This window comes from Panicum virgatum, chromosome 4N, assembly GCF_016808335.1.
Source record: "Panicum virgatum strain AP13 chromosome 4N, P.virgatum_v5, whole genome shotgun sequence".
Classification (NCBI taxonomy): domain Eukaryota; kingdom Viridiplantae; phylum Streptophyta; class Magnoliopsida; order Poales; family Poaceae; genus Panicum; species Panicum virgatum.
This window is the reverse complement of record NC_053148.1, coordinates 8,974,977-8,996,129: the sequence shown is the minus strand read 5'-3', so window position 1 is coordinate 8,996,129 and position 21,153 is coordinate 8,974,977. Positions and strand designations below refer to the sequence as shown.

At 43.3% G+C, this 21,153-nt stretch overlaps 2 protein-coding genes across 3 annotated transcripts; both read left to right on the top strand.

Moving 5' to 3' along the window:
• Positions 1-588: 588 nt before the first annotated feature.
• LOC120670439 lies at positions 589-12,813 on the top strand. Of its 2 annotated transcripts, none has more exons than XM_039950531.1 (18): positions 589-2,114; positions 3,702-3,787; positions 3,873-4,220; positions 4,307-4,390; positions 6,776-6,896; positions 7,390-7,579; positions 7,724-7,827; positions 7,936-8,133; positions 8,341-8,594; positions 8,668-8,886; positions 8,957-9,178; positions 9,257-9,310; positions 9,490-9,555; positions 9,651-9,788; positions 9,882-9,935; positions 11,009-11,068; positions 11,430-11,831; positions 11,947-12,813. In XM_039950531.1, exons 1-18 carry the CDS (start codon positions 1,328-1,330, stop codon positions 12,097-12,099), a joined length of 3,540 nt encoding a protein of 1,179 aa, XP_039806465.1. In that variant the 5' UTR covers positions 589-1,327; the 3' UTR covers positions 12,100-12,813. The 2 variants fall into 2 exon arrangements, with proteins under 2 accessions (XP_039806465.1, XP_039806466.1); XM_039950532.1 differs by having other exon boundaries at positions 619-2,114; positions 7,939-8,133; positions 11,947-12,757.
• A 1,625-nt stretch (positions 12,814-14,438) lies between these two features.
• Positions 14,439-19,019, top strand: LOC120670444. The gene is made up of 5 exons (XM_039950540.1): positions 14,439-14,615; positions 15,106-15,357; positions 16,050-16,181; positions 17,888-18,004; positions 18,375-19,019. The coding sequence occupies exons 2-5, from the start codon at positions 15,106-15,108 to the stop codon at positions 18,711-18,713; spliced, it is 840 nt and encodes a 279-aa protein (XP_039806474.1). The 5' UTR covers positions 14,439-14,615; the 3' UTR covers positions 18,714-19,019.
• Positions 19,020-21,153: the final 2,134 nt, after the last annotated feature.

The window sequence follows — 21,153 nt, the reverse complement described above, 5'->3', positions numbered from 1 at the left end:
GGATACGGATACGAATTTTTTTTCACCTTTTTAATTGTAGGGAGCAAATAATACATAAAAAAATTATACAAAATTTTATTCTTATGTGTAATAATATGCTTGATAATATAAAAAAAAGATTAGCATAAAATTTTAAGCATATCTATTTTAAAATATCAAATTTGTTGAAAGAATTCGGATGTTTAGATGCATCCAAAGGTGTACGTGACCCTCCCCGCCAGGTGGGCCCACGCTTGACCAACGCGTCGCGTTGGTTCCGTGCCGGCCCGGGTAACTGACCGGCGGACCCGCGAACATGTCGAGACGTGCGGGAACCACCTGTCATGCATGCGTTGCGGGCCGGGAGCCCGTGACCCGGCGCGAGGGGAAACAGCAGCGGACCAGGTATATCCCCGGAGCTGCTACGGCCACGCACGCCGGCTCACGGCCAGGCGGGCCCCGCGAGCCAGCGCCCCCGTGCGCTGGGCTCGGGTGCGCCGTGCGCGTAGCGTCTCGGGGAAGGCGCCTTTCTCGAGGTGCGAGCACGACTCCCAGGCCCAGCCCACTACCGGGGGAAGCGACAAGCGAACGGGCGCTTCGATTTTTTTTACAGAAGCATCTCCCTCTCTCTTTCTCTTTCTCTTTCTCTCTCATCACAGTCCCCCTCCCTTTCCCTCTCGCTCCCGGATCTGAACTCCTCCGAAAAAATCGTACCCGAGAGAAACCCTAGCGCTGGAGGTTTTCCGCCGTGGCGCCTCGCCGGAGACCTCCGCCCGCCGCGGCCGCCGACGTGTCGCCGTCTTCCTCCCCACGGAAGCCCGGCGTAGATGCGCCGCCGCCCGCCGGGGGCACGCCGGCGGCGGCGGCGGCCGGCGTCGCCCCCAGCGAGCAGGCCAGGAAGGCGCTGTGCGTGCGGTCGCCGTTCAACGGGGAGGAGGCGGCGGGCCGGGACCCCTGGCTGCCATCCCGGGTCGCCAGATGGGCGGTGGTGGGCGACGTGCGCAAAAAGCATAAGAAGGGTCAGTCCCAGCAGCCGCAGCAGCAGCCAGAGCCGGCACCTGCCGTGGAGCAGCACCCGAGGGTGCCTGCTGGGTGCAAGGGCTTTTGGGAACAGTTGGAGCCGTACTTCCGCGAGTTCACAGCGGAGGATTTCGAGGAATTAGTGACGAAACATCAATTCCGTCCAAGGAAGACTGATCCATGTTTCCTCATACCTCTTGTGGGCAGTGGCAAGGAGTTAGGGGAGAATTCGGATCCATCTCATGCTTCTGTGGCAGATGAGAGCTCGGACTTGCACCCGAATTTGGGCAACCATAACAAGGATGTGGTGAGTAACAAAGTGCAGGATATGCTGGAGAGCTCGGATCATATAGGAGCCAGTGTAGAGCTTGTTACTAAAGATGAGAGTAACAAAGAGAATTGTGATCAGGACATGCAGGAAGTGATTGTGCAGCAAGAGGAGCAGCCGGTTGAAATTGTGCTGGACCAAGGCAGAACAGATAACATTGTTTTACCAAGACGCAGAGAAAATTCGGGACCTTCTTTGAGTTGGCTCCTAGGAGCAAGGGGACGGTTTGTGCTCACATCAGAGCGGCCAAACAAAAAGAGGAAGCTCTTGGGTGCAGATGCTGGACTAGAGCAGCTTGTACTGCTGCCATCTTTGGATGGTGATACCGATTCCATTTGTGACGTTTGTTGTTTGGGAGAAAGTGGTTTGGTGTCAAACAGGATGCTTCATTGCAGGAACTGTGAGATATCTGTGCACCAGAAGTGTTATGGTGTGCATGTTGTGCCAGATCGCTTCTGGTTTTGTCTTTGGTGTAGCTGGAATATGGAGATGCCACGGAGGTTGACACGGAGTGATACATGCAGGAATGTGTTAACACCCTGTGTGCTCTGTCCGAAGGAGAAAGGTGCTTTGAAACCTATGAAAAGGGACCCTGGTCCATCCACAGATGGAGGAAACCCAGAATTTGTACATTTATTTTGCAGTCTTTGGAGACCAGGGTTTCATGTAGAGGACGTGGAAGCAATGGAACCTGTCACCACTATAGTAGATACCCAAGAGAATCAGTCAAAATTGGTGTGCAGCCTTTGCAAGGTCACGCATGGTGCATGTATCCGCTGTAGCCATGGTATGTATTCTTACATCATCACTCTGGTTCTAAAGCTAAGCTACATTGATCACCTCTCTCCAAACACTTTAATTGTTATACACATGAGTTTCTACTTTAAGATATTTGTGATACTCATTACAAGACTAAGGGTCACTGTCCAATTTCTAACTTTTTTTTTCGTTTTGTTAGCTTCTCAATATTGAAATAATTCTTTCTCTTTCTCCGCACTTGCTTTCCCTTGTGATACCCCAGTTTCATTTATATATCTTATAAAGAGTAAATGGCACCAGCAGTCCTTCAACTTGAACTGCTGTGTGCTCCATGTCCTGAACTCAGCTATGGGCCAGACTTGTTAAGTGTGCCATTCAATGCGTAAATCTCCCTAATCAGCATGCAACCAAAAAGAAGTATATTTAGAGGCTGACACATGGCCTGACCTTTTTTGCAACAATTATTAGTTGATTTATTGGCTTATTGCTGACTAGTGGGCCATGTCAACAAATATTTGCATGATAGGATGACACATTAACATGTATTCCAAAACCAGTGCACTCGGATTGAATCATGTTTGTGAAAGAGCTAGCATGTGAGTTGTGTTGCATTTTGCTGCATGGGTGTAGTGGCACTTGAATAGAAACCAACTTAACTACAAGTTTCCATGACCTAACTGGTCTGTAGTTCTAGGGGTCCTAAACAGTATTAATCATTACAAAATAATATTGATAACTCGTACAAAATTAAACTGACCAAGGAAAAAAGGACTTAAATGTGTAGCAGAGAACCAGTTAAGGTCTATTACTGTCATATGGATCTTTTCTGAATTTTACAAACTGGAGATCATGAATGGTGAATACTTTATCTCTCTGGTGTCGTGTTTCAGATCTATGTTGTTTAAGTTAGCATGTCTAGGCAATTTGATTTTCTCTTGAGGATTGTTTGGCAAAAAATAAGTTATGGTTCTTTTCTGAATAGTTTCTGTGACAAATAGGGCGTATGGAGATGCTTTCTAAGGAAAAATATTTATCTGGAACAATAATAATTGGATTTATTTTGGTGGTCATCTGTTAGTAGTTATCTGGGTGAACTCAATGCACATATGCACAATTACACTCATTTATGGTATTTTTGCCTTCTGACCAGTGAAGGAAGGGGTGGGGGCATTGTATTAATGAATACACAATACAAATTTAGTTAACTAATTGATTCTGGGAAGCTTGAAAGGTGCACCCTTAAAGTTGAAAATAACACCTATGTTTTTTTTTTGCCTTCTGGCAAGTAGTTTCGGGAGCCTATGGATTACTGAATATGCAATTTGAAGCCATCTACTTCCTCCATCTTTTGTTTGACATTCCAGAATCTGTTAACTATTAAGTCAACCTGTTTCAAAACTTATATTTTTAATACGTAGATAACATCAATATTAAGTATATGATAGTTACATGACTATGTTTTTCTTTGGAAATGCTTTTATGAAAGTACAATGTTTTTTAGTATCTATTTACATTAAGTAAAGAAGCAATGACCAGTCACGTCTTGGAGACTGCAATGTCAAACTAATTTTGTAATCCTTCCATTTTATGGTTACTAAATTTATGTGGTTTTCAGGAGCATGCAGGGCTTCTTTTCATCCTATATGTGCAAGAGAATTGAAGCTTCAGATTGAGATATGGGGAAAGTTTGGCCTTGATAATGTTAGACCTTTTTCTTCTTGTATAAGTGCTATTCGCTGTATTTGGTTTCGTATTATTCTCATTCTTATCTTTTAATTGGTAATAGGTTGAGATGCGAGCATTTTGTGCAAAGCATTCTGCTGTCAGAGGTATCAGCTCCATCTCTGAACTGGACTCCATGCAAGTTGAACTGCATGATGGAAAACTTGTTACTAGAAAGGAGCAGCAAGTGAGATTTACACGCAGTAACAAGGACAAAGTTGTGAGCGACACAATTACTAATAGTTCTTATAGCCTAAACAAAACACAGACAGCAGAAGTGGCTACCTCTCCATCCATTGTTGGAAGCACAGAAAATCAAGAAACTCGGAGCGCAGATCTTGTTGCTGATCAACCAACAGCAGATGGGAATCTTATGAGCAATTCTGGAGATGTTTCTGGAGTTCTTAGAGAGGTATTTGTTTCCTCATCTTGCAAAGCCAGATTGGGGCATTTATGTTTAGTACTTAACTCTGCTTTATTTTTGCACTGACAACACAGCTAGTTGACCAAGGAAAGGTTAGTTTTGGTGACTTAGAATCAGCACTTTGTCTCGGTTCAGAATCCCTAGAAGCTGCTCTTAAGGTAAATTATAGTTGATTTTCATTAGCTCATGAAAATCACCCCTCTGTTTCTCTGATGTGCATGCCACTGTTATATTGCTTGCATCTCACTCAACTTGATAGTGACTCAAGCTGGTGGATTTTACATCACTAATGAATTTTCAATGTCAATTTACCCATACATGTTAAATACGATAAATAATTACTATCTTCACCACAATTTGACCACCTTTTATATGTAGTTGGCTTATGTTTTTCTTACAAAAACATAGTCATGGAGGCCCAGAGGATTTAATTGTAATTTAATGTATTTGAAAATTCTTGTCTATTGTTAGAGTATATTAGGCAACTCCGGATATGGTTAGTTTAGGATTGATTGTAATCCCGGGATAACCTTCCTTATCTCTAGGAGAGGCTACTTGCCCTCCAAGCCATGTACTCCTATATATACCGCCCAAGGGGCTCAAGCAATATATCGACCACATTATACACCAATCCTACTTTCCTACATGGCATCAGACGCCTAGGTTTTAGATCCTGACATAGCCGCCGCCGCTTCCACTGCAACCCGCACCGCCCCCGGGGAGATCAATCTCCGCCGGGGGCAGCGCCCTCGTAGGATGCGCCGCGGATCCCTCTGATCCGCGCCGCCGTTGTCGTCAACCAGCAGCAGAAGGACCTACCTCTTCCCTGGCCGCCCCATGGCGGCGCCGCTCGACGTCCCCGTCGGGTACCACATCGCCATGGGGGCGCCACTGGGCCTGCGTCGTCGTCCCCCTCGGCTCCGCATCCGGATCCGCCCGCCCCTCCCGCGCATCAGGCCAGGCGCACCGACTCCTACCAGCGCCGCCGCACCGCTGCCATGAGCGCGAGCGTGTGGCTGCGGAGGACCACCGCGGGGACGCCAGGCCACTGCACCATCGGGGCCGGCGGGCCGCCGCACCGCCAATCGACGTCCACGCCGGGCCGCAGCGTTGCCGCCGCCCTCCACCACCGGTCCTCTCCAACACGCCGCCGCGAGCCTGCTTCCCCTCCTCCCTCAACGCCACACCGCCGTCCGCTAGGTCGCGGCTGCGGGGGCAGCTTCTGGGGGTCGTCGGCACTGTTCTCAAGGCGGTAAGGCGGACGCCTAGCAAGGTGGGGCGGCTGGACGCCTAGGCGAGCAAGGCGGGCGCCTAGGCGAGCAAGGCGCAAATCGGTGGACGGCGCATGGATGCCTAGGCGACGCCTTGAGAACAGAGGTCGTCGGGCTGCTGCGTGGGCGGAGCAGAGGAGCCGCTCGGGCTGCTCCTGCCCCTTCCTTTGCCCTCTGGCCAATAGGCAGATGAGGATAAGGTTTGGGAGGGCATCACTTGGTGCACCCGAGATTGTACCCGTAGATTCGTCTTGATGCTACTGCTATTTTTTTCGATCTAAGATCGGTTTGCGTCGCCCTGCCGTTCGTCTCCGTTCATCGTCGACACTCCCGAAGGACGAGGTTGTTGCTGCGCCCTCCAGGCTGCAGCAACGACGTTCGTGATCAAGTCACCCTACCGATGTCGTCGCCTTTTCAGGCGGTGGCGCCACTCGCCGCCAGTCTTCGTCAAGCAGGCACTCGATCCGCCTCCGCGCCTCCAGCCGTTCTCGCGCGGACATCGCCGCCGATCTTCCTGAAGGAAGACGTCGTCGCCACCCCTGATCTGAGCGCGACACTTGCTGCAACCTGCGCCGTCGTCACCCTGTCCTAAGCGTGACCTAAGTCGCAAACTGCGCCGTCTACTATCGTCATCCGCCGCACCGTCCTGCTGCTGTCTTCGGCAAGAAGCTGCTGAGTTTGTGGACTCGAGCACCTCGACGACGCTTCGACCCGCGCCCCCTCCACGGCTTCGACCACGTCCACCTCGACTTCGGCTACTACGGCACTAAAGGGCTATCATCTGCATGAGTCTCCAGTCAAAGCTTTCGCACCGGCGTTCCGACTGCAGGGGGGATACGTCTCCATTGTTCTCCAGTCTGACCGTTCGTGTTACTACCGCTACGACTGCGGGGGGGATGTTAGAGTATATTAGGCAACTCCGGATATGGTTAGTTTAGGATTGATTGTAATCCCGGGATAACCTTCCTTATCTCTAGGAGAGGCTACTTGCCCTACAAGCCATGTACTCCTATATATACCGCCCAAGGGGCTCAAGCAATATATCAACCACATTATACACCAATCCTATTATTCTACATCTATGAACCTTGCAAATCACATAAATCTTAGTGTAGATATAAATAATAAAGATGAAATCATGAAACTGTATTTATATGTATAACCTGTTCAAGTATTCATAGCTCTACTATGCCATTGTGGTGTTTTGAATGCCATGCTACTGTGATCCTATTGCCCTTTATATCTTTTGAGGAAAAAAATGTGCCTTTTCAGCCTGAAACAACTGCCTTCTCCCCTGGTCTGAAGTTGAAAATCATCACACAGCTGCAAAACTCTGTGCATGTGCCTTGTGTTCAAGTGAAATCTATTACAGAGGGTTCTTTGGCACCACAAGGTAACAGGCTAAAAAAATGAGTGGCATTTCCAGTTTATTGCATGAGCTCAGACTTATCCATACTCTTCTTTGCTCATTATGTTAAAAGTTTACTAATACTACCAACTTTTTAAATAGTGGGCTAAAGCTTTGCTACGATGCTATAGCGCTTTTAGATGGCTGCCGCTGGGATATGCACTATGTTCTCTGCAATACTACAGTGGCTGTGGCGATGCTGTTCTTTATTTTTATTTTTTTGGAGAAGGTTTAAATTTTGCTGTATGTATCGTGCTTTTTGATATGAAATTAGGGTTTATCAATTTATTCTGGGTGACGTGCATATCTTTTGTTGCAATCCTCAAGATTTATGGCAGCTCATTCTCTTTTTTCTAAACAGTTTATAACTGAATAAGCTTAAATTTGCCAACTTTCCTTATCTTGTACAACATTTAGAAAATGGCATCTAATATCATGCCATACTTGCCATCTTTATTCTTCTGGTATTTATTAACAGGTACATTGCTTAGGAGTGAAAGTAAGGACGCAACCCTTGCTGAACTTCAATCAGGACAGGAGGAAGGCAGCTCATCGATTAATCATCGTCTCGAAAATGACCATGTCAATAAGGGCGATTTAGTTCAAAATGGCTTTCACAGCTGTTTTGATCCTGATGTAAATACGGATTCTGGTCGGCGTTTGCTCAAGTATGTTCACCCGCATCCTCTTTGCCAAAGCATGCATGTTTACACAGGATTAGTTCTTTGATACTCTGGTTATTCTCCATGCATACTGTTATGGTAGTGCTCTATTTGAATGGTCAAATAACTTAATCTGTTTCTACAATGTAGCGTTGATGGTTACAGCTGCTATATTCATCCATTCATAGAGAAAAAGGTGCAAGATTTCTGGGGTAATAACTTGGAGCAAACTATAATAGAAACTGATTATCATGGTGAGTTCCAGCTGCCTTCTCCCCATCAGTTAAATGAATTCCATTGCCAGTTTCTTTATTCACATCTGATGATCTGAATATCAACTTTATTTTCCCAACTTCGGTTAGAAGGGTTATGTTGCTTTCCCCATAATGAGGACCTCGCCAAACTTGGGCAATTAGCAGACACGTCTGCTGTGGGTCAAGTCCCTGAAGCAAAATCATCAGATATTCTGGAGCATTCGCCTGATGATGAAATAGAAGGGGAAATTGTTTATTTACAATCCAGGCTCCTCAATGGTGTTCTTCCCATGAAACAGAGATATGGTAAGGGCACTTTCCTTTTTTTTTGTGAGCTATCATTCCTTATGCTGAAAAACCAAATGGTGTGGGTTGAAGTCCCTTTTTTTATTCATTCCCCTGAAGTACTATCTTAATAATTGGGCTTCACAGTGTAAAATGAACTGCTCAATTGAGTTTTTATGTTTCTTCAGCTTTCTGAATCGATATTTCAGTCATCCTTAAATCTTGCAGAAGATTTGATACTCAAGGTTGTCCAGAATATTTCTTACGAGTTGGATTCTGTCAATAAAAGGAAATGGAATCATATAATTGTGAACCAGTTCCTTCGTGATCTGAGGGAAGCTAAGAAACGCGGGAACTCAGAGAGGAGACACAAGGAAGCTCTAGCTATCCTAGCTGCAACTGCACCTTCCATTGCACCGACCTCAAGAAATGCAACGGTGAGGAAAGATGCAGAAAACAAGGTTACATCTGCTAGACAAGAGGTTATTACTGTGCTTTTGTGTCTTCAATTGATTTATGCCATGATTTTTTTTAGTAAGTTCTCTTTATTTCCAGAGCATGGCCAGAGCCAATGCTGGATCCTCAAGAATTACCCAACTATCTTCATTGCAACAAGCAAAGGACTTATCATTTTCTAATAGCAAAGTCTCAGAAGATAGCAACTTTGGCATTTTTGATCTGGCTAAATTCTCCAAGAAAAGTGCTCTTCCTTGTGATATATGCATGCGTTGTGATACTGTATTGAACCGTATTTTCGTCTGCTCCAGCTGCAAGGTGCTTTGTATTTACTGTCTTTTGGCTCCAATTTGCACTCCATCAATTATTAACTCTGAATGATCAGCAGGCTGCTGTCCACTTAGATTGCTACCAGAGTCTGAAGTATCCCACAGGCCCCTGGAAGTGCGAACGCTGCCAAGAAATGCCCTTGGATTCTGTTCTCTCTGGTAATCAATCAGATTGTAATGGTGTAAAAGCATGTTTGGTGCAATGTGGTTTGTGCCATGGAACATCTGGTGCTTTCAGAAGGACTACGAAGGGGCAATGGGTCCATGCTTTCTGTGCCGAGGTAATGATTTGTGTTTTTCCCCATATTTCTATTTTTCTTAGCTTATTTATATTTTAAAATGTCCCCAACTTTCCTTAGTGGCTGTTGGAGACCACATTCAGAAGAGGGCAACATAATGCAGTCGATGGAATGGTAAGAATCTTTTTCTTGCTACGCTTGCAGTCAACAATTTTAACATTAGGAAATAACTACACCACCTTCCATATTTATTTCATTATATGGAGTGTTAAATGATTATGTCACAAGAAGCCTCCGTGATCACAATTGATTTGAATTATCTTGTTGTTTTGTTCTGACTGTTTGTTCTAAAGGAGAGGCTTCACAAGGATAAAGATGCATGCTCTATATGCCACCGCAACATTGGTGCATGTTTCAAGGTTTGATTTTTATTATTAGACTTTATACCTGTTGATATAGAATGTATAGACAAACCAGTCTAATCTTGCTAAATTTTTCTCTTTCAACTGTGCAGTGCAGTACAGCAGACTGTCAAATTACTTTCCATCCTCCATGTGCTAGAGATGCTGGTTTTTACATGAATACAAAGAGAATCGGTAATATGTTACAACATAAAGCATACTGTGGCAGACACAGCATCGAGCAGAGAAAGGTAAGAGATGCTTTAAATTGTTTAGGCGAGGTGGATCCCTGTAACTAGTTTTTTACCGTTACATCATCATTACCTTTGCATTCTTACGTGCAGGCTTTTCGTCAACAATATGGACCTGAGGATGTCAAGAGCATGAAACAAATGAGGGTAAATACACCTGCTACACACTATCTGCTGAAAAAGGATCTGTATTTTGCTTCAATCGTTATAGGTTCTACTTTCTTTGGTTTTACTAACTAGGGCAGTAATAATTTGGGACTGTTGGTCTTTTTAAGTACTTGTACATTTGTCTTAGCCACAAAACACTTTTCGCCCTTTGGCATTTGTGTTTGAATTTGCACTGGTATTGTGTGAAAACCGCTATAGTTCTCACACAGAAATGACAGTTAAATAAGATGATCCTATTGTGCGTTCTATGTTCTTATGTGAAACAAGTGCCTACTAGGATCGTGGGATACAAGTAATGCCACCATGTGGCAATCTGCGCATTGTTTACATTAGCATCAACGATGGGGAAATCATTATATGTATTAAGCAGACATTATGATTTGCTATTGAGCAATGTTTAGCATGCTCACATATGGCTACTGTAGGCCTTGCAGATGATGGAGTTCACAATTTTACATATATAAACATGAAATTCAATTCTTCCGTATTTTTGTTTGTACCTTTGTGTGTCATATAAACATTTCTTGAGTGTATTTATGTGGAGCAAGAATAGATGTACCGAGGAGGCGAGGAGCACTATTTATGTGGAGCAAGAATGGCCCTGTTTGTTTCCGATTATAATAGGCTTATCGGTGGAAATAAGTGGTAATCCCACCAAACACCTCGCTTATTTTCACTTCTATGGTAATCCAATTCAGAGATTTGAACTACGAGAAGCGAGAATCGAGAAGCGAGAAAATCTTCGCTTCTCTCGGACACGCTTAGATTATAAGCTGAGCGAAAACAAACAGGGCCTAGATGTACCGAGGAGCACCAGGAACTAAAACATTTAAAGCTGAATTGCAGATAGTTGATAAGATAGGTAGAAAGACCAAATTTTATTTGTTTGATTTGGACTTTTTTTTTATATTGTTTACTAAAAGTGGCTTGATACTAGAATTTGTTTGCTTCTCTTTACTGATATAGCCTTTGGAACCATAGGACCATTTTTCTGTCTGAAGATGGTCAACATACTATATGTTTTTTATGCCTTTTTTTCTCACTCTTTGCAGGTTGAATTGGAATTGTTACGCTTCCTTTGTGAGAGGATTGTGAAGAGAGAAAAAGTAAAGGTATAATAGCTATTAGTCATCTATTTCCATGCCTTTGTTTCTCAGGAAATTGAATATTGCCAGCCAATATAGTATTCGCTTTAGGGAAAAGTAAAATATGATTTTAGGCACTGGACTACAAATTAGAGGATAATTTTGATTCTGCATGTTGTTAGGCGACATGGCAAAATAAATCTTATACGTTGTGAAATGAAATGTAGGCCATTTGGACTGTCATCTTACACTTTTCGTATTTGACATTCTGATAATTTATATTCTTATAGCTATGCACCACAGATATATCTGTTGTGATCATCTTATCTTACTACATTAATTTGGAAATTTTCTGTACTAAGTTCAATCTTGATTCTTAATATACCAGAAGGATTTGGTTGTATGTGAACATGACATACTTGCTGCAAGAAGGATCACTTCTGTCTCGTCTACATGGAGTTCTTATTATGCATCTGGGCCTGGAGCAAGTTCAGAATCTGCCACTACATCTGTTAATAACAAATCATATAGTGGAACGATGCAAAGATCTGATGATGTCACAGTGAGATCAGATGATGTCACAGTGGACAGCACTGTTACCAAGAAACATACTGTCAGGTTTTCTCTGCATAACAGGGATGCTGATAGGAATACCGCAGATAGTTCGACGTCAACAATATCATATAAGAGGAAATTGGATGATGGGGAATCACTTGCTATCAAGAGGCTTCCCGAAATGCCTACTGCTTTAGAGTCAGAGGATGTAGAAAAGAAACCAACAGATAAAAAGGTTCGTGCAATTCTTTTCTGTTGAATGTTTTACATTCATATTCGGACAAGTTTACTTAGAGTTCACAATCAATATTTTGCCCTCGTTGATTCTGATTCTTCACATAACATTGCAGCGTAGAGAATCATATCAAAAGGAGCTTGTTTTGAGTTCTGACCAAGCTTTATTGAAGAAGAACCCTCCAGAGAGATATGTTTATACTCGCCGGAGTTCCCAGTCCAAAAGGAAGCAATGCAGTCAGCATGTAGCAGAAGGGCCTGGTGGATAGCCATGATGGCTCCATGGGATGTCTTGAGAATATTGCCATGATGGCTCCTCCCTGGGATGTCTTGAGAATATTCTGTTGAACCTTGATGTGGAAAACACATACAGCATGCGAGGCTGGCTACTTTAGCCATGCCGTTAGGCACCAAGGCAGGCACGGTGGGGACCAAGGTTGGAAAATATTTGAGCTTCCAACTGGAACATTTTGACTCATTGAGCCCATGTCACTGGAGGCCAGCGGGCGTGAATTCATTCAACACTGATTTAGTTATCAAGGGCAGGTTTTGTGCATTATGCCCTGTTGCCAGTATGGCCCACCTGCACAGTAATTGTGTTGAAGAAGCAAAAGCGATGGGTGACGAAAGAAAAAAGATCAGAGAATTGTTGCTAACTGATGACTTCCAGTAGGCCATCCGTACATGAATATCCATGTTTAGGAGTTGTAGAATGTGGGTTCTAATGTACTAACGGAATTACATGTTTAGTTGTGTGGCTTACATTTGTTCTGACTTGAGGGATGAACCCTTGGCGAGTTGTAGGGCATTTCATGTTTGTACAGGTATGCAGGCTCAGCATTGTGCAATGTATGACGCTGCCTTTTGTGATTTTCGAAAAATCTGTTAGTATATTAGCAGCAGCCATTTTGGCATATGGTTTTGGTATCTGTTACTGCAAAGGCTGTTCATTGCTGATGTTGAGAGCGCAGCTCGTCAATCTACTGCCTTGTGTTTGTCACCTGTGTTTTGTGAATTTTCCCTGTAACCTTGCCTGTGTAATGTATGTGTATATTCAATCCAAATGTTGTGGCGACTTGTGATATGTGAATGGTATAAGCCTCATTGGCCAGTCTTCCACCTTCTCAAAGCATGTCATTGTATTAATAAAAAAAAAGCATGCCATTGTAGGCTACAAGAAAATGGTAACATATGTTAGCTCTCCCGTGATATTTACGTCCTAGAAGGATGGCAGATTTACGTCTAACAAAATTATGGGCCTCTAGTAGCTTCAGTACTTCCCATTCAGCTTCCGGCAAACCCTGAAAGCGAAATTGCTTCGGGTCTGATTATTTACTAGTTAGAACATAGCTACGTGAGTGGATGCTTTCTGGGCTATGCCTTCTCAGCTTCTCATGATTCAGATTATTATTCAAATGCTAAAAAAAAGGAAGGAGGGTGATAACCTCGCACTTGAAGTTGAAATTCTACCGGGGGCAAATAGTAGGAAGATAAATTTTAGGCAATAATAGCTTTATTTCCTACATTTTAGTATTTTATTCCTAAATGTTAGATATGTACTTTGTTTTATCTTAAGTTAAAAGTTAAAGTAGTCTAAGTTTGATCAAATTTATAGGGAAGAATATTAACACTTAACACATCAAATAAGTAAAGATTTCATAATAGATCTAATTATTCTCATTTGATGTTCAAAATATTATTACTCTTTTTTATAAAATTGACTTATGACAAACGAAAATATCTTGCATTTTAGCATTGGGGAACTATGTCGAAATCTTAGATTTGGTTGGATTGCCCCTCTTGGGGCATTTGTATTGGCCCATTGGTTGCCACTTTGGATGACTTTGCGCTTCTTTTAGTAAATTTTGTAAAATATCTTGTTGCTTGTCAAATTGTCGTAACTGAGTTATTAAAGTTCCACTATATCACAAAACTACAGTTTTGATGTGCAATATGTTGCGAAACAACTTTTTTTTACTAACATTAAAAATTTAGATGGGTGAAAGTAGTAATTTTCGGATACATTGCACACTAAATATGTGGTTTTGTGGCACTATGCCACTTTAAGTTTGTAATTTTGCGGTATGGCTTTTGACACTATATTTTTCTAATAACTTGGACAAACAATATGTATTTATAATTTTATTTTAAAAATATTTATTTTGTTTCTATATTTATATTATATATATACTCTCTTCGTTTCAAATTGTTAGTCATTCCAATTTAATTAAGATTAAATATTTCAAGTTTGACCAAGTTTATACAATAAATTACTAACATTTATGATACCAAATAAGTATTGTTAGATTCTTCATTAAATATACTTTCATAGTGTATCTATTCGGTGCTATAAGTTTTTACAATTATTTCTATAATTTTAATCAAACATAAAATAATTTGACTCTTCATGAAAGCTACAAACAACTTATAGGATTTGAAAGGGAGGCATTTCTAAAGTAGCATACGGTTCATCCCTGTGGACCGACGCGCACCGAGCTAGCGGCTATCGCGCGTCGGCCCGGCCCACGCGGAAAGTGACATCAGGATCAGGGTCGTGGCCCGCTTGTCAGTTACAGATAAATGTCGATGTACAAAGGGGCCCATCTCCTGAGTCGGACCGTCGGAGACTCTCTCGGCTCATTTCCCCACCCTTCTCGCCTTGGCTTGCCTGAGGGGAGCGCACGAGCCAGCGCCCAGCGGCGAGCGCCGCCTCTGCGCAGCAGCGCGCAGGGGACCGGATTCTCGCGGACCCAGGCGAGCGCGGGCGTACAGACGCCGCGACCGGGTGAGTTCCTTCAGGTTGCTTATGGGTTCGGCTGCCGAGGGATGGTTCTAGGATTAGGTGTTTGGGGTGGGGTGGGGTGGGGCGGGGCGGGCGGCTGTGGCGGCTAGATAGCTTGGCGGTGATGTGCTCCACCCTTACCTAGCACGGTGGGTGCGGCGTGCAGCGTGCCAGTGGAGAATCGCTAGGGGCGCCATGAGCACCAGGGAGAGAAAATAGAGTAAGGGGTTAGGATGGAAACTGTAGAAAGAAATGAAAAGTTATCCTCTTGAGTGGGAAAGAATTTCGTGTATCAGTTGCCAAGTAATCTATCAAGGTGCTGTTTGTTGGCAAATCCTAGAGAAACAACCAATTGTGTGGCTAATAATTCACTCCCGTGAAGAAGACCCAATTATGCTGCTGGACCAATTTTTTTTCCCGCGTTCAGCTGTTGTTGTTTGCGTTTGTTCAAATGACTTTAACTTACGACTTACGAGCATGTCATGTTTTCTAGATGGACCTCAAGGATAGCCTCTCCAAATTTAAGCAGCAGCAGGAGAGATGCCAGTCATCTTTGGCGAGCATAGCTGCTTCGGCCTCAAAACCAAAGCACAGAGCCCAACCTGTAAATGCTCCGTCCGCTCCAGCAAGACCATCGCAACCTATTAAATTTTCGAATGATACAGAAAGGCTGCAGCACATTAATTCGATTAGGAAATCTCCTGTTGGAGCACAGATCAAACATGTCATCGAACTGCTTTACAAGGTATTTACTCACTAAGCTACTATGTCGACATACTTCCATTCTTCATTTCATACTAGTGTAAATTGGAGGAAATGATTCCTCCCTTCTGGCCTCACAAAGTACAGTGGATCCTGCAAGTCATCATTCTAATTGAGGTTTTGTGCCACAAACTGTTATATTCTGTGGCTAATTAATTGTTAATCATTTTTTGTTTATTGAAGCCTGGGCTCAGTACAGGTTCTCAGGATTTTCTGCTTCTTAAGCCTTATTGGTAATTTTTGGTAAAGAGCATAGGATGTAGTGGTCCATCTTCAACTATTTCCAGCATTGTCACATGTAGGATTAGCACTCTTGCTATTTATAGCCTGCAATCTATAATGTTTGTATGCTGCTTATTTTGTGTTCAGCCCATGCAAAATAGAGTGGAAATTCCAGGATAGACCAAATCTGATATAGTTCACACTAGATTAATATGTAATAAAAGGTAAAAAAAAAATTCTGCTGGTTGCCATATGATTATGCACCATTTGACTGGGTTTAATATAATGTATTGGTTACTTTTGTCCTTACTAGAATTAGGCATTTCAAACCAATGTTATAAAGATTATAACTTCCCTGCGGATAGCAAAACAACATTGTATATACTTTCTTTATGAATTTTGACGCTGCATTTAGTTTGTGAATGTCAATTGCTGTTTCTTCTGAAATTCCAGACAAGACAAGCTTTTACTGCAGAGCAGATAAATGAAGCAACTTATGTTGATATTCATGGTAATAAAGCTGTCTTTGACAGCTTGAGGAACAACCCCAAAGTAAGCTATGATGGGAGGCGTTTCTCTTACAAGGTAAATTTACTTGCACTTCTAGCTTTCCATTATTAATTTTAATTGCTTATCTTTGCTATCTTTCTGTAACCTTAGCTAATTCAAAGCATTTATTTAGTAATTACTGAACGGGAAATCACTTACCGTCCCTACAATTGCATGTGGAATGTTTTCACTATGTCCTTGTCACCTAATGGGGTTCTCATATGAGAACTTTCTATTTTAAAAAGTGGCCTAGGCGGTCAGACACCTTATAGCTCGGCAGCATCTGTCTGCTGCGAATTTGCCATAATTGGCAAACTAGTCATAGTTGATGCAGTCAAAAGTTTCGTCTCCTTAACTCTCTGCAGCTTTTGGTCAAGGATTGAAAATGCAAACGCTAAGGTATTTGTTAGCGCTGGGAATGCAAATTAGTGTATGCTAAACTGGTTTTGTTTTTTTTTATCAATATACTAGTTTTGTTTGGTATACCTAACCTACACAATGTAATCGAATGCTGCTATCTTCTGCCAATGCCCCTCTGCATCCAGCAAACCACTCTTACTCGTGAAAGAGAAAAGGGAACCCATTTTTGGCGAGGAGAAGGTGGGCCATGGACACCCATGCTGTTGCTTGCTCCCGTAGCATTGGGTGGATGGGGAGGTGGCTGTGTTCCAGTGGACACAGATCACACTGTGAGCGTGCTACGGAAGCCAAATCTAACCTCTGACCTTGTCAGTGCACAGTGTGCCGAAGCCTTACAAAATCCTGCTGGCCCTGGAGAAAGGATTTGTGTTCCCTAGAGCGTGCCAGCCGAGTCCCCCCACCCAACACACACACAGCCACGCACACACCCCTTATTTTAGAAGGAATGAACGATGCAGTATGCCTGTACCCGTTAATGCCTAGTGTTTGGCGGAATGGAATCGAACTTCTGAAGGACTTGTAACAGTTTACACGGGATCTGTTTATGTGCCTATTGAACAAATGGCCGAATCAACCCCAGCCTGTCTCCCTTCTACTTCCCTGCTGATTAGTTAAGGGGCCTAGGACTTTGCCAAAAAAAAAAAAGTCGCCTGACTCACCGAGGAACTTTGGGAATATCAAATCATCACATCTTTTATGATAATAGACCTTTATATGAGTATTTATGGTGTATTGGAATTATATCTTACAGTTATACGGTGCTGAATGTTGGCCTACAAAAAGGCGACATGTCCAGCAACTGAGTGTAGCAGAGATGCGGATGTTACGGTGGTTTTGCGGGTACACAAGGAGGGATAGAGTCCGGAACGAAGCTATTCGGGAAAGGGTAGGGGTGGCACCAATTGAGGAGAAACTTACCCAACATCGGTTGAGATGGTTTGGACATGTCCAACGGAGGCCTCCGGAGGCGCCGGTGCGTAGTGGGGTGCAAAGCGTGTTGATAAGGTAAAGAGGGGTAGAGGTAGACATAAACTGACTTGGGACGAGTCGATTAAGAGAGACCTTAAAAATTGGGATATCTCTGAGGAGCTAGCTTTGGATAGGAGCGCTTGGAGACTAGCTATCAACGTGCCTGAACCGTGACCTTTGTCTCTTTTGGGTTTCATCTCTAGCCTACCCCAACTTGCTTGGGACAAAAGGCTTTGTTGTTGTTGTTGTTGTTGTTGTTGTAGTGTAAAGTGTTTCCATAGGGTTTATCTTGTTTGCAGTTGAACTAGTTCTGACTTCTGAGCTCTCATGTGTTGCTGTTTGCTTATGTGCAGTCCAAGCATGATCTGAAGGGAAAAGATCAACTACTTGTTTTGATAAGAAAGTTTCCAGAAGGTCTTGCTGTTGTGGAAGTCAAGGATGCATACCCAAATGTATTGGAAGATCTGCAGGTGACTAATTCTCCTCATCACATATATGAGATGTTCCAAACGCAATGTGATGTTGATACTGTTATGGAACGGTACCCAACTAGGCAATAACAAAATGCTGCTAAATTAATGCCTCCAAGTTAGCAATGGGCTCTATAACCACAAAGGTACTTACGATGTATACCTTAGTTTAGTCAGTGGGTCCATGTATTGCCTACACATGACTGTTGTGCTGTCTGTCGTAATAAGGTTTTTTATGTAGTTGGCCTAATCTTTTGTTTTGTAGGTGCCAATGTCCACTAGTGTCCTCAAATCACTGAGTTGCCAGGCTAAATCTGTGCCATTTATATTCAGCTTATATGTATAATCTTGAGTATTTGTTGTGCTCTAGGCTCTGAAGGCTGCAGGTGAAGTTTGGCTTTTGTCAAACATGGACTCCCAGGAGGACATTGTGTACCCCAATGACCCAAAAGCAAAGATCAAGGTTGATGATGATCTGAAGCAGCTCTTCCGAGAAATTGAGTTACCACGTGACATGGTCGACATTGAAAAGGAACTCCAAAAGAACGGCATCAAGCCCATGACCAACACTGCCAAACGACGAGCAGCCGCCCAGATCAATGGGGTGAAACCCAAGGCTAAACCCAAGAAGAAGCAGCGTGAGATCACGAAACGGACCAAGCTTACGAATGCCCATCTGCCTGAGCTGTTCCAGAATCTCAACACTTAATCGTGTTGCAATACTTAACTACTCGACTACTCGTATGGTTCATTGTACTCCTATATACCGTTTGTAGCCTTGTGAGCTCTGCAAATTTGTCTGTCCAGATTCTGGGTTTTGTACCTATGCATTCTGACATAGGAGAATATGACCTTGAGATTCTGTTTTCGTTTTTCAGTTTTAGTTGGTTTCAAGCTGTGACCTCTTTCCCAGTGGATTGGAGTCTCAAGGATATTTCTAAATTTGTATACGCTGAATCTTATGAGGTTACTAGTGGGGTTTAGGACTACAGTCATCAAGATGGTTGTTTTTTTTAGATGCAATGAAGGTGGCTCAGAAGCATGGATGCACAGGGGACGAACGTATTGTGACAGATATCGGGATACGTATATCCATGAAGTATCTGAAAAAGAAAACAATTAAATGATTTTAGTGTTTACAGGCTTACAGCAGTTCCTTCCTTTTGTTGCCTTAGATATTTCACTCCATATATGTTCTGATGCTAGCGCATGCTTCTGGTTGTCATAATAGTGATGACCTAAGACACGGAATTTTGCAGGTTTATTTCAGTTTGAACACGTACATCGTTTGTTACTAGACATTTTACTTATCTTTTATCTTTCAAATGCATCAGGAACAGGTGAACAGCTAATGCGAGCTCTTATGTGGATCCCTTTGGACCGAGTTCAATGGATGCTTCATGCGCGTGAGTAGTGAATGGAACCAGTGGCCGTGACCGGCCTTGTGCAGCTTCTGGCCTTCTACCGTAACTCTCTTGTTTTTTATGCCACATGTCCCCGATCATGGTCACACATGCCGGAAGAATGGAGGAGAAGTATATTAGTACCTATTTTAAAAAATAAGGGCGATATTCAAAGTTGTACTAACTACCGTGGGATTAAGCTGATGAGTCATACGATGAAGCTTTGGGAGAGGGTTATCGAGCATCGCCTAAGAAGAGTGACAAGTGTGACCCAAAATCAATTTGGGTTCATGCATGGAAGATCAACCATGAAGGCGATTTTCTTGATACGACAAATGATGGAAAGATATAGGGAGCAGAAAAAGGACTTGCACATGGTCTTCATTGAGATTGAGAATACATATGACAAAGTACCGAGAAATGTCATGTGGTGGGCCTTGGAGAAGCACAAAGTCTCAATTAAATACACTACTCTCATTAAGGATATGTACAAGGATGCGACGACGTTTGTCCGGACATGTGATAGCAACACCACTGACTTTCCTATTAACATAGGCTTACACCAGGGGTCAGCATTGATCCCTTATTTATTTACTTTAGTGATGGATGAGGTCACAAGAGATCTACAAGGTGAGATCCCTTGGTATATACTCTTTGCTGATGATGTGGTGCTAGTTGACGAGAGTATGGCAGGGGTTAATAGGAAGTTAGAGCTGTGAAGACGCACGTTAGAGTCGAAAGGGTTCAGACTTAGTAGGACTAAGACCGAGTACATGATGTGCGATTTCCGCGCGACTAGGCATGAGGGGGGAGACGTTAGTCTAGATGGGCAAGTGGTGGTCCAGAAGGATACTTTTCGGTATTTAGGATCGGTGCTACAAAAGGATGTCGACATTGATGAAGATGTTAGGCATAGAATTTCAGCTGGCTGGTTGAAATGGCGGCAAGATTCTGGCATCCTTTGTGACAAGAGGGTGCCACAAAAGCTAAAAGGCAAATTCTATAGGACAGCAATTCGTCCGGCGATGTTATACGGTGCTGAATGTTGGCCTACAAAAAGACGACATGTCCAGCAACTGAGTGTAGCAGAGATGCGGATGTTGCGGTGGTTTTGCGGGCACACAAGAAGGGATAGAGTCCGGAACGAAGTTATTCGGGATAGGGTCGGGGTGGCACTAATTGAGGAGAAACTTACCCAGCATCGGCTGAGATGGTTTGGACATGTCCAACGAAGGCCTCCTGAGGCGCCGGTGCGTAATGGGGTTCTTGAGCGGGTCGATAATGTAAAGAGAGGTAGAGGTAGACCTAAACTGACGTGGGATGAGTCGGTTAAGAGAGACCTTAAGGATTGGAATATCTCTAAAGAGATAGTTTTGGATAGGAGCGTTTGGAGACTAGCTATCAATGTGCCTGAACCTTAAACTTATTTCTTTGGGGTTTCATCTCTATCCTACCCCAACTTGATTGGGAAAAAAGTCTATGTTATTGTTGTATGTCCCCGATCATGGTCCCCAGGGGACCAGGGTGGCTTCTACAGGCATGTCAGCGTCCCTAGACTCATACATCAACGTCATGATCCCATATGTCAGATGCCCATGAACACAGAATAGGTAAGACGATGGCCTTTTTTTAATTGTTGAATGAGTTGTTTAGAACAATGGTGTGACTGAACAAGAAGGGGATGCCATAGTTCCGCAACATGTCTTTGAAAGATGACTGATTTTCAACTAAAAATGCACCAGATGT